Consider the following 12,626-nt stretch of genomic DNA (forward strand, 5'->3'; position numbering starts at 1 on the left):
CTTTTTAAGCGGTTAACGGTTCAAAATCAATGCAAATTTTTTTAATTTGTTTTTTCACACACAATAAAAATAAGAGATTTGATCTTATTCCTCAAATTTCTCTACATAAAATAAAATCAGCAGACTAATAAAATCGATTTATTTCAAAATATAAAAAAAAAAAACTAAAAAAACATTGCAAATCTACCATTTTATAAATTTCAACTTTTGAAAAATTAAACAAATTTCCTTTAATAAAGTCGCTGGAGTACAAAATGTGGAATCAAAACATGCGAGAGAAGAATTTTAAATTTTATTCTCATTGCAAGAAATTTGTTCCTGTTAAAATAAATCTCTCCACATACCTAACGGATAATATTTTTTCTCTTTTTATAATAAATTTTAGCACATTCCAGTAATGAGTAGCAATAATATGCTTTATTTTATCTCCCGTTGAATCAAATTATGAGTTATATTTTCTTTCCTAGTGAATTTTATTTTGAATCGTTGAGATTAAGACTCTTTTTATAAGAGTAATTTGAAGAAAATTTAGCATGGAGAGAGAAACAACTAAAAATATGGATTAAAAATTTAATTTTACGACGGTTTGAGTTTCGTTAATATAAACCTAAGCTATTTATTAAAAAAAATGAACAAAAATATAATAATACTTGAAGAACTAAAAGTAATACGTATATAGTTATGGAACAAAACCTGATAAATTTTTAAATAATTAAAAAATTAAATCCGATAAATATATAAATAAGGGACCATTTTATGACATTTCCTCAGAATAATAACAAGAAAAACTGATAGATTCTACCTAGTACGAGGCAGTCATATCGTGAAAGAATAGTACATGTTCTTTATGTAGTTTTAAAACACAACAATCCTTTTTATCCTCTCTTGGTGCCTCTGGGTATCCCGCGTATCAAAAGTGAGGCCTTAATTAATCTCTACGTCTAATTATATTTTTTATATAAGAATAAGTCAGTATTTGAATTGAATTATTGTTAGTAATTTTTAATTATTTTTAATTTTGTAAGTAAAGTCAAAAATTGGGTGTTCTCAATTTATGACTTTTAATTTTTAATTTAAAAATTAATTTTTCGTCCCTTAACATATTTAATATTTAAATTATATTATCACTAAATACGGAGTAACACCCCAAACTTAACATAACTTATGAGTATATGAATAATTAAGTGAAGGGCAATTAATAAAAACCCACAATTTAATAAATTGAATATTAAATATACTTTATGTGATGTTACGAGAATTACATTTTCTTTTCTTCAATTTTGTTACCACTATATATCATTTCTTTTACTTTAGTCATCATTACATTTTTGTTGTCAGTATTTTTCTGTTTTCAATAGATTCATCATAGTTTTTTTGTTGTTGATACTTTGCATTTCATCAAACTTGTTTCCAAAATTATTTTCTTTATGAGTTGATGATTTACCAAAAATAATATTTTTATTCTATAAAAATAAAGATAAAATCTACATATACTAATCTTTTCAAATTTTACATAAGTAGTCATACTGAGTACATTATTGTTATTAGATATTACAAGATCTAAAATAAAATAAGCAGTAACTTAAGGACCAAAAACATTACTTACCCTGATAGATGATACTTCATCCGTTCAATATATCTAAAGAGTATACATGCATTGATTTGGTTCATTTTTTTTATCAAGTCAAACCAAATCAATTATATCGATTTGTTCAATCGTTTTTGTCAATTTTTTTAGTTACACAAGTACTAATTTAATCTTATTTTATTGAAATTATAGATAATTTTTTGATTAAACAATATATATCTAGTAATAGTCGATAAATTCTCGACAAATATGTGATCAACTAAACATATTATAATTATTATTTTGTTAGTCTTAACAATATTATTTCAATGATTTAATTTACACGTTCAAACTCAACAAAAATTTAATAATTAAACATAAAAGTCAACATAAAACCTAAATAATGATACTTCTTCTTTATTTTAAAAGTTACCAATAATACACCAACTTAAATTCAAAGAAAATATAAGAATTTAATATAACTTAAAATATGAATATAAAAGAATAAATAGATTGTCGCATTTCTACAAAACTAGATAAATTAAAAGATGATGATACATGTTCTCTCTCTCTCTCTCTCTATATATATATATATATATATATATATATATATATATATATATATATATATATATATTTTAAAGTATATAAGAATGGATGCACTATATGTGTTTTAATTTAAATATATAAGAATGATATATTTATATCGATTTTTTTTTCTTACATCAATATCAAATCAAACCTTATCGTTTCTCTTTTATCGTGTTTGATCTAATTTTTCGATTTGATGTGGTTTTTCAATTTTGTTGAACACCCCTAATTTTATCTACGTCCAAGAAAATTTGGTTTGTCACGTCTATATCTTTTTAAGTAAAATGACTTACGTTTAGTAACGAAAGATTAAGAGGACAGGAAGAAAAGAATTACGTTAAACTTATTTATGACACAAACAAAGTGAGAGAGATTACACATAAGTACATATAAATATTTTTTTATTATTTTTCACTTGATATTCAATATTTATATTGAAATCTGATTAATCTGAATTTGCGCTGGATAGGTCTATTTTGAATAGCGGCTACCATAAAGTTGTTTTGCTTTGTTCTTTTTCAATTAAAAAAATAAAATAAAACACTTTTTTTTGAGGCTTTTAAGATTTGCAAACTTTCTTAGAATAGAATCATATTCTGCTCTTGTGTGTATATATATATATATATAAAGCCCTAAATCCCTACAAAGATTGCATTGCTACACTTTCTAATTTCTAGTTTGGTTTATCAACCAGAAATATTTAAATGCATAGGACTGCGTCTGGAATCACTAAGTTTTCACAGAGATTACAACTAATTAGGTAATTATTAGAGTGTTGTTTAATTTTTTGATTTTTTCTTCTCTCAGCTGGCTTGCTTGGTTACTTGTACTTTTAAATTTATAATTTTTAATCATTCACAAATGCTAGCAGGATGTGTATCATCCTTGATTTCACAAGCAGGCAGCAGCGTTAAATATTACCAACTTGCCCCTACAATCTATTAAAATCGTTCTTTTATTCGATCCGTCAACAAAAAAAATTTAAAAAGTTAGAATATATGGTTGAAATCATGTCTAGTTCTCATACAGGGGCTAATTTATGTACTCAAATTCAAAAATTAGATATTATATATATATATTTAAAAATTAATATAATATTATCTGTAATCATTCATAATATAAGAAAACTAAATGGTGCACTTGATTGAATGTTGAGCTATTTACCCAGAGGACAAGGGATCAATTCCCACTTCATAATTTTTTTCATTCTTTTTTTTTTAAAAGTGATGCACTCATATTCTAGAAATGTTCTATTAGCCACTGCTCTTATACATACTAATGACTAAAAATTTAAAATGATCGATGCAGGTTTCAAAAAGTATACCAAATTAAACGCAGGATGAACACGTTTTCAATGTTGAAGGAAAATATCAACGATAAAACTGAAACATGGAGGAACGAGGAGGAGGAAGAAGAGGAGGATGAGATAAAGAAAGGGGAGTGGTGGGTGCCACATCCTCGTACAGGAATATATTTTCCAATAGGGCAAGAAAGAGTTATGAATGACATACCAAATGGTGCAGCCTCTCTTCCCCAGAATTATTGGTTAAGGAGTGAAGATGGTGTTGAAAAACCCGACCCGGATTTTCCCATTGCCTATAAACATCACTAATTATAGGCAACGTTATTATTACTTAGATAAATAAAGAGGAAATCTCTTAAGATTTGGGATCTTCCAAAAATAACTAGTGCTCTTGTTATATTGGTGTTATATATATATATATGCACTATTACCAGTAGTAATAAATAAGATACGTAGCAAAATATGTATTATAACATGGTTTCATAAGTAATCCACTATATATATCCAATATCCATGCATGCATGTTGGAAAAGGAAAAAAGGACAAAAATGATGTCTTATGTTTGAGGGTAGTTCAAAATGATGCACTTTTAACCGTTTTGATCTTTTAAGTTTGTTGAAATTAATTTAGCTAATATTTTATAAATAAATTAAAAATAATCAAAATTATAAAAAATTACCTCTAAATGTAAGTTCTTACAAACAAAAAAAAAATCATACTTTCCATCAAATCTAATAATCAAAATTCGATGATGGAGATTAAAAAGTTATTTTAAACCTACCTTCAAACAACAAAAAAAAAGCATTTTTTGTTAATTTCTCGTGAAAAAAGAGTAAATAATCAGATCCACGTAACTGATAATATCATTGGTGTTATAGTGTATTTACTTACATACATAAACTAAATCCATGCACGGTGTATCAATATGGCAATTGGCATTTACCGAATTAAGTTTGACTCTTACATTTAATGTGAAAAGAATTTAATGGCTGTACGAGTTGTTTGCTCATACTCAATATTTATATCAATTCAGTAAGTATATAATATATAAATATAATCTTATTAATAAATATATATTTAATTAATACACATCCTTACGTTAAACTCTTGTTTGTGTCATCATGAGTAAAGTTTTATATATTTTTTCAAATCAATTTCTGAACATATTCAATGTGAACTTCCATACATTCGTTATGATACTTCGTGTCAAAGAGTAGAGAAATGATACAAGCAAAAAAAAAACATTCTAACTTTTGTTAAAATATTAATATTCCTCCAAGAACATGGTGGTTCATGTACCTTTTTTATGATCACTTACAAATTAAATATATTTTTTTTCAAATTTCTTCTATACAAAAATGAAGATGCAAATAAAACACGAAACTAAAATACTTTTGTAAAAATACTACAAAACTGCAACTCCCCGATGTATACTAGACTATAAATGTGAAAAAAACTTCATGATCAAACACCTCCCAAAAAGTGATACGTGTAGAGTAGAATAATTAAATTAATTAATTTTGGTGTTAGTTTTCAACATAAAATTCTAAATTTTTTGTTATAAAATTTACATTAAAAAATACCAAAATTTATATGACAATGAGCATAATAATTCCACAAAATACATATAAGTAAAGATAAAATGTATTTCCTATATCAAATATAACACAGTAGAATCAGAGAATTTCTTAAAATTAGGGTTTTTGTCTTAAACCCAAATAGAACACTACCACTGATATTGCTCCTTCCACCATCAAACCCTCTCTTCCCTTTTCGCCTCTCTTACTTTGGCTTTAATTTTAGCTGACATTGCTAAACCAATAACTCAAAGGTATTCTCTAGCTACAAAAATTGAATCTCTTTGCTCGTATGATGAAAATTTGTGGAGAAAGATTAAATTTTTATTTCAAAGATTTGATTTTTTTGGCATGTAAGCCATTATTGTTGGAAAATAGCACACAACGGAAGCATTTCAGAAGCATATCGCTTACATGAATTATAGACAACAACTATAAATACATATCACATACAAAGTATGCTGAAAATTAACTCAAGGAATACCTCTTGAAGCGTGAACAAATATCTTGAAGCAAGTGAGACTCTAGTTCTACAGTCTTCTCTAGTGATCCCAAATTAATTAACAACTGAACTCTCTCAATACTTGGGTGGCCAAATATTGTATAGAAAACTGATTGCTCCTTTCTCTTTTTCCCTAAAAAATAGGATTCAGAGTTCTAGTTAAATATGGGCATGTAGGGACCACGGAATTAATTACTGAGACTTCTTATTATGGAAATAATTCCAAAAATTAATTTGAATTATTCTTTTCATAATAAATTACAAATCATTCCACTAAAAATTCGTAATTGCACTCCTCTATTTATATTTCAAAATTCCCAATTAAACACTTATGTAATTTCCCATGTTAAAATTATAGATACTAATCAATAAATTAAATTACCGACGAAGTTAATTCAATGATTAATTTCCTTTAGAGCAATACTTAACTTATTTCATGTGCTAGATTCATAAATCTACCGGCGGGTTTGCACATGAAAACTTATAAATTTCTCATAAAAAGGTGTATCATCAATCTCTATATTGAGACATGGATTCCATCAACTAACTAATTATTTCACCAATATATATTATCATCCAATCTACCAGACACATTGACTCATCTCAGAATCTCACATTTTAATAAATCAAAACGACAATTAATATATATAGATCATAATCGTTATATCAAGATTGAGAATATAAGTACATTTAATATATACAAAATGCACTATTACGAGAAGTTAGAACTATATCATTCTCATAATCAAGATAAATTACATTTAATCTCGTGCGACAATCTTTCTGATGGTTTGTCCAAATTCTCATCTACGATTGTGAACTATAACTTTTAACTTATAAGAGCTGATGATTTAATCTTCTGTGTATAAGCTCAAACTCTATACACCAAATCATTTACTATATAAGTTGAGGACACATATATGACAAAATGATATATTTAATCTAACACTTTATTAAATTGAATAAATAAATAAACAATTATTCAATAAATAATACTATGTCTAAAGGCATGGTTAATAGTATATCCTAATAATTATAGCTTTATTTTATCCTAAAAAGCTTTGTGGGTATGTTTTGTTTGTTGAAGAAAGGGCCAAGAACAAGTTTATGGCAACTCCTTGAGGGGTCAAGCTCCATGTTTTGCAGGAAGTTATTTTTCTTTAGTATGTAATTTTCAAAGGTGTGCATATCTTTGATTGGTTGGTCAAAGATTTATTTGGACGGTAGGTGAAGAATTTTGTATGTCATTTATGTCATTGATGATGTCATAGGATGGTAGCCTATTGCTATAAATAGGCAGATTATTTCTCAATTAAGACACACCAGAAAAGAGAGGGAAAAAAATATAGAGATATTCCATAGACTATAAGAAAATAGTCTGTGAAGAAAAATAGAGTGTGAGAGATATTGTTGTGAGGTGGAAAAACTAAAAGAGTGTTTTTCTTTTTTTGAGTGTGTAGTGGTTTTAGGAGTATTTATACTCGTGACTACACAATGTAAAATTCCTTACTATAGTGATATCAGCTGTTCCTCTTGGCCGTGGTTTTTTCCTTATTCAAAAGGTTTCCATGTAAAATCTTGGTGTCATTATTGCTGCATTTTTATTCTTGCTGATTTAACCATAACTTAGTGTTACGCGTTTATCACTAATACTGTGAATATTATTTTTGACGGGTCTATTTTATTCCCAACACTCCTTTATAGCAAGGAGTATTCTAAGTGGGGTATTTAATTTGAAATTTTGTTGGGTTTTTGAGTTTTTTCCCCCCTTTATGTATATTCTGCTAAAACACGAGAATTTAGAGATTATTTCTATGCCCAAAATCCTATCTTGATAACTGTTTCTTGATTATTTGTGATATTGTAGACTCTGTTTTAGTGGGGGGCTTATATTTTATCATCTCTTATTTATTGCAGCAGCAGAGTTTGGCAATGACAACATCTGCTTGGGACATTACTGCAACAGAGTTCTTGCAAGTATGATCATTACTTATTTTATTTTCTAAAATATGTTCTGTTTAATGATGTTTGGAAAATTGTTAAATAATTTTTTTTGGTAACTAAAGTTTTTATTGATCATCAATGGAACAGTTGTAAAATATTTTTTGTTTGAATTGCAGGGTTGTCATAGACAAAAGTTGGCATTGCCCAGACATAGTAGGCAGACAAACCGTTTGCTTTGGGGTACACTTCCAAGACAGAGCCCTGTTCCATATTCACAAAAAAATTTGAGATTAAGGTCCCATATTCCAGCGAAGATTAGAGCTGTTGTTTCTGGGGATGTCAGTAGCTTGGTAAATGAAGATTCAGGCAAATTTCAGGAGATTGTTGAAAAGGTGATACATTTATATCGCGTTCCGTTCCTACAGGACAGTGCCGCTGCTGAGCTTCTCAAATTGGTTCAGACAAAAATATCAAATCAAATAATTGGCTTGAAAACTGAACAGTGCTTTTAACATTGGACTCAGCTCAGATCTTTCAGGTGATAAACTTTCTGTGCTTGAATGGGTTTTAGGAGAAACTTATGAACCTGAGAGCTTGGGAAGTGAGAGTTTCCTTGACGGGGAGAAGAGGAAAAGTATGGATGCATATATCATTGAAGTTGGTCCACGGTTATCTTTCACTACAGCGTGATCTGCTAATGCAGTGTCGATTTGTCAAACATGCGGGTTAACAGAGACAAATAGAATGGAGCGTTCGAGGAGGTATTTATTATATGTCAACGGGGCACTTCCGGATAGTCAAATTAATGTGTTTGCTTCGATTGTTCATGATCGGATGACAGAATGTGTCTATGTTGAGAAGCTGTCTTCTTTCAAGACAAGTATAGTTCCAGAGGAGGTTCAATATATATTTATCAGGGAAAAGGGTCGTAAGGCATTGGAGGAAATTAATGAGAAAATGGTCTTGGCTTTTGATGAGCAAGACTTGAAATACTACACCAAACATTTCAGGGATGACATTAAGCAAACCCAACGAATGTAGAACTATTTGATATTGCTCAATCTAATAGTGAACACAGTAGGCACTGGTTCTTTACAGGGAAGCTTGTAATAGATGGTCAACCTGTGGATAAGACTCTTATGCAGATCGTCAAAAGCACTTTGCTTGCAAATCCAAACAATTCGGTTATTGGTTTCAAAGATAATTCCAGCGCTATCAAGGGGTTTGCAGTGAAGCAATTGCGACCTGCTCATCCTGGCTCGTCATGCCCCTTGGACTTGACTGCCAGATTCCTTGATATCTTGTTTACTGCAGAAACCCACAATTTCCCTTGTGCTGTGGCACCTTATCCTGGTGCTGAGACAGGTGCAGGCGGCCGTATTCGGGATACCCATGCCACTGGAAGGGGTTCTATTGTTGTTGAATCTACAGCTGGATATTGTGTTGGAAATCTTAATCTTGAAGAGTCATATGCTCCTTGGGAAGATCCTTCTTTCACATACCCAGCAAATTTGGCATCACCACTGCAGATCCTTATTGATGCTAGTAATGGAGCATCAGATTATGGGAATAAATTTGGGGAGCCCTTGATCCAGGGTTATACTCGAAATTTTGGAATGAGACAGCCAAGTGGTGAGAGGAGGGAATGGTTGAAGCCGATCTGTTTAGTGCTGGCATTGGGAAAATAGATCATCTTCACATATCAAAAGGAGAACCCGAGATTGGTATGTTGGTAGTTAAGATTGGAGGACCAGCATATCGCATTGGAATGGGAGGCGGTGCTGCATCCAGCATGGTCAGTGGACAGAATGATGCCGAGCTTGACTTCAATGCCGTGCAGCGTGGAGATGCTGAGATGACACAGAAGTTATATCGGGTTGTTCGTGCTTGCGTTGAAATTGGTGAAAACAACCCTATCATTAGTATTCATGATCAGGGTACTGGTGGAAACTGTAATGTCGTGAAGGAGATAATACACCCAGAAGGTGTCAAAATTGATATAAGGGCAATTGTAGTTGGCGATCACACGATGTCTGTTCTAGAAATTTGGGGTGCAGAGTATCAGGAGCAAGATGCAATACTAGTGAAGCCTGAAAGTCGCGGTCTTTTGCAAGCCATATGTGCAAGGGAAAGAGTTCCCATGGCTGTTATTGGAACAATTAATGGTGAGGGGCGTATTTTTCTGCTGGATAGCGTAGCAACTGAAAAATGCAGGTCTAGTGGACTGCCTCCACCTCCGCCTGCAGTTGATCTTGAGCTTGAGAAGGTTCTTGGCGATATGCCTAAAAAGACATTTGAATTAAATCGCATGAATACTCAGCATGAGCCACTTGATATTGCTCCTGCAACAGCAGTTTTAGAATCATTGAAGAGGGTCCTGAGGCTTCCTTCTGTTTGTTCGAAAAGGTTCTTAACCACTAAAGTTGACACATGTGTCACAGGCCTTGTGGCACAGCAGCAAACTGTGGGTCCCTTGCAGATTCCTCTTGCTGATGTTGCTGTTATAGCTCAAACTTATACAGGCTTAACTGGAGGTGCATGCTCAATTAGGGAGCAGCCAATAAAAGGTCTTTTGGATCCAAAAGCAATGGCACGGTTGGCTGTCGGAGAAGCACTCACAAATCTTGTTTGGGCGAAAGTTACATCTCTTTCTGATATTAAAGCAAGTGGGAATTGGATGTATGCTGCAAAGCTAGATGGTGAAGGCGCTGCAATGTATGACGCTGCTGTTGCTCTTTCTGAAGCTATGATTGAACTTGGAATTGCAATTGATGGGGGGAAAGACAGTCTTTCCCTGGCAGCCCAAGCATCCGGGGAAGTTGTTAAAGCTCCAGGGAATCTAGTCATCAGTACTTATGTGACATGTACTGATATAACTAAGACAGTTACTGCAGACTTGAAGCTTAGAGATGATGGTGTACTGCTTCACATTGACTTGGCCAAAGGGAAACGACGACTTGGTGGATCTGCCCTTGCCCAGGTTTTTGATCAAATTGGGGATGAAAGTCCTGATGTGGATGACGTCTCTTATCTTATAACTGTTTTTAATGAGGTTCAGAATCTAATCTCTGATGAGCTGATATCTGCCGGTCATGATATCAGTGATGGAGGACTTATAGTGGCTGCCCTTGAAATGGCATTTGCAGGGAACTGTGGCATTAACTTAGATTTAGTTTCTTCAGGGAGTAGTGTATCCCAAACACTTTTTGCAGAGGAGCTTGGCCTTCTCATTGAAGTTAGCCGGAAGAACTTGGATTTAGTTCTGGAAAAGCTCCGCCGTGGTGCTGTTTCAGCTGATATCATTGGTCAAGTTAATTCATCTCCAATAGTTCAATTGAGGGTTGATGGGGTTACACATTTGAATGAGAAAACTTCTGTGCTCAGGGATATGTGGGAAGCGACCAGCTTTCAACTGGAAAAGTTCCAAAGACTGGCTTCATGTGTAGAATTAGAAAAGGAAGGATTGAGGAATTGGCATGAACCATCCTGGAAACTATCCTTCACACCAACGTTTACTGATGATAAGTATATGACTGCCATTTCAAAGCCAAAGGTTGCAGTTATCCGTGAAGAAGGCAGCAATGGTGATAGAGAAATGGTTGCAGCTTTTTATGCTGCTGGATTTGAACCATGGGATGTTGCAATGTCAGACCTTTTCAATGTCTACATCACGCTTGATGAATTTAGAGGAATTGTGTTTGTTGGAGGTTTTAGTTATGCTGACGTACTTGATTCTGCCAAAGGCTGGGCAGCGTCCATTCGCTTTAATCAGCCTCTTTTAAACCAATTTCAGGCATTTTATAACCGTCCAGACACTTTCAGCCTCGGAGTTTGCAATGGGTGCCAACTCATGGCTCTGTTGGGTTGGGTTCCGGGCCCCCAAGTGGGAGGTGTTTTTGGTGCAGGTGGGGACCCATCACAACCAAGGTTTGTACATAATGAGTCAGGAAGGTTTGAGTGCCGGTTCACGAGTGTGACAATAGAAGAATCGCCATCCATAATGTTCAAAGGCATGGAAGGTAGTACACTGGGTGTTTGGGCTGCTCACGGTGAAGGAAGAGCTTATTTCCCTGATGATAGCGTTTTCAATCAGATTCTTGGCTCGAACTTGGCACCAGTGAAATATTGTGATGATGATGGCAGACCAACAGATGTATATCCTTTCAATCTTAATGGCTCTCCCTTGGGCGTGGCTGCAATTTGTTCTTCGGATGGCAGGCATCTTGCGTTGATGCCTCATCCCGAATGATGCTTCTTGATGTGGCAGTTCCCATGGTATCCCAAGAATTGGGATGTGGAAAAGAAGGGTCCAAGATCCTGGTTGCGGATGTTCCAAAATGCCAGAGAATGGTGCTCATGAGGTAACTATTTTGCTTCATTATGAACTATTTTTTCATCTTCCTGTCGGTATTGGCAAATAATTTCATGTTTTTGTGCTCTAATCTTTGAGTAAAGTAAATGCTTTAATTTTCATACTCCATTATGTTGAGTGCATCCGTAGTGTTGAATCATCGGGCTTAATGATTGGATTGGGGCTGTACTTCTTTTGGCTAACTTCTTTCGATGATTGATCAACTTGTGCAGAATTGATTAGACACAAAGGTAGAGACGCCTAGGAAGCAGATGAAGCGGAAGAACAGATCCCTGAGAGTACGCGGGGGTCAAGAAGGTAATGGTTTTTATTTTTTCCTCAGCTGCTACAACATTAAGAGATTTCATTTATTCTTGTTTTGATGTTCTGGTTGGTTGAATTTTACAGATGAAGGCTGGAAATGCTGGCAGGAAGAAATGATCTGCGAGGAACCAGTTCCTTCATACCAAACACAGAAAATGTTCGCCCTTATTATGTTTCTCTGGACATTTATGCAGAATCTTTTCAATTTTGTTCGAGTTGCGCAATTTGTTTTGCATGTACATATGATAGTTCATCTGAACTTGGAGAACTGAGGAGTGTAGTGTTGTTTTTTCCTGTAACATTCTTCTCTGTTCCATTATTACCTTATCAATATGAATTAGGATATACGGACTTTCTTGAAAAGAAAAGTTATGCTCTTGATGACCATCATTTTGAGTTGTATACTTTGCTCAAGGAAACTTATAAATACTTGCATCCACTTATGTTTGTATCACTATCTACTATAG

At 33.1% G+C, this 12,626-nt stretch overlaps 1 protein-coding gene and 1 pseudogene across 1 annotated transcript; both read left to right on the forward strand.

Moving 5' to 3' along the window:
- Window positions 1-2,806: 2,806 nt before the first annotated feature.
- On the forward strand, window positions 2,807-3,999 carry LOC129884529 (uncharacterized). The gene is made up of 2 exons (XM_055958823.1): window positions 2,807-2,918; window positions 3,467-3,999. Exons 1-2 carry the CDS (start codon window positions 2,863-2,865, stop codon window positions 3,768-3,770), a joined length of 360 nt encoding a protein of 119 aa, XP_055814798.1. The 5' UTR covers window positions 2,807-2,862; the 3' UTR covers window positions 3,771-3,999.
- A 3,473-nt stretch (window positions 4,000-7,472) lies between these two features.
- Window positions 7,473-11,844, forward strand: LOC129884530 (probable phosphoribosylformylglycinamidine synthase, chloroplastic/mitochondrial; annotated as a pseudogene).
- The last annotated feature ends 782 nt before the right edge of the window (window positions 11,845-12,626 follow it).

The sequence above is a fragment of the Solanum dulcamara genome, chromosome 4 (genome assembly GCF_947179165.1).
Source record: "Solanum dulcamara chromosome 4, daSolDulc1.2, whole genome shotgun sequence".
In the NCBI taxonomy this organism is placed as follows: domain Eukaryota; kingdom Viridiplantae; phylum Streptophyta; class Magnoliopsida; order Solanales; family Solanaceae; genus Solanum; species Solanum dulcamara.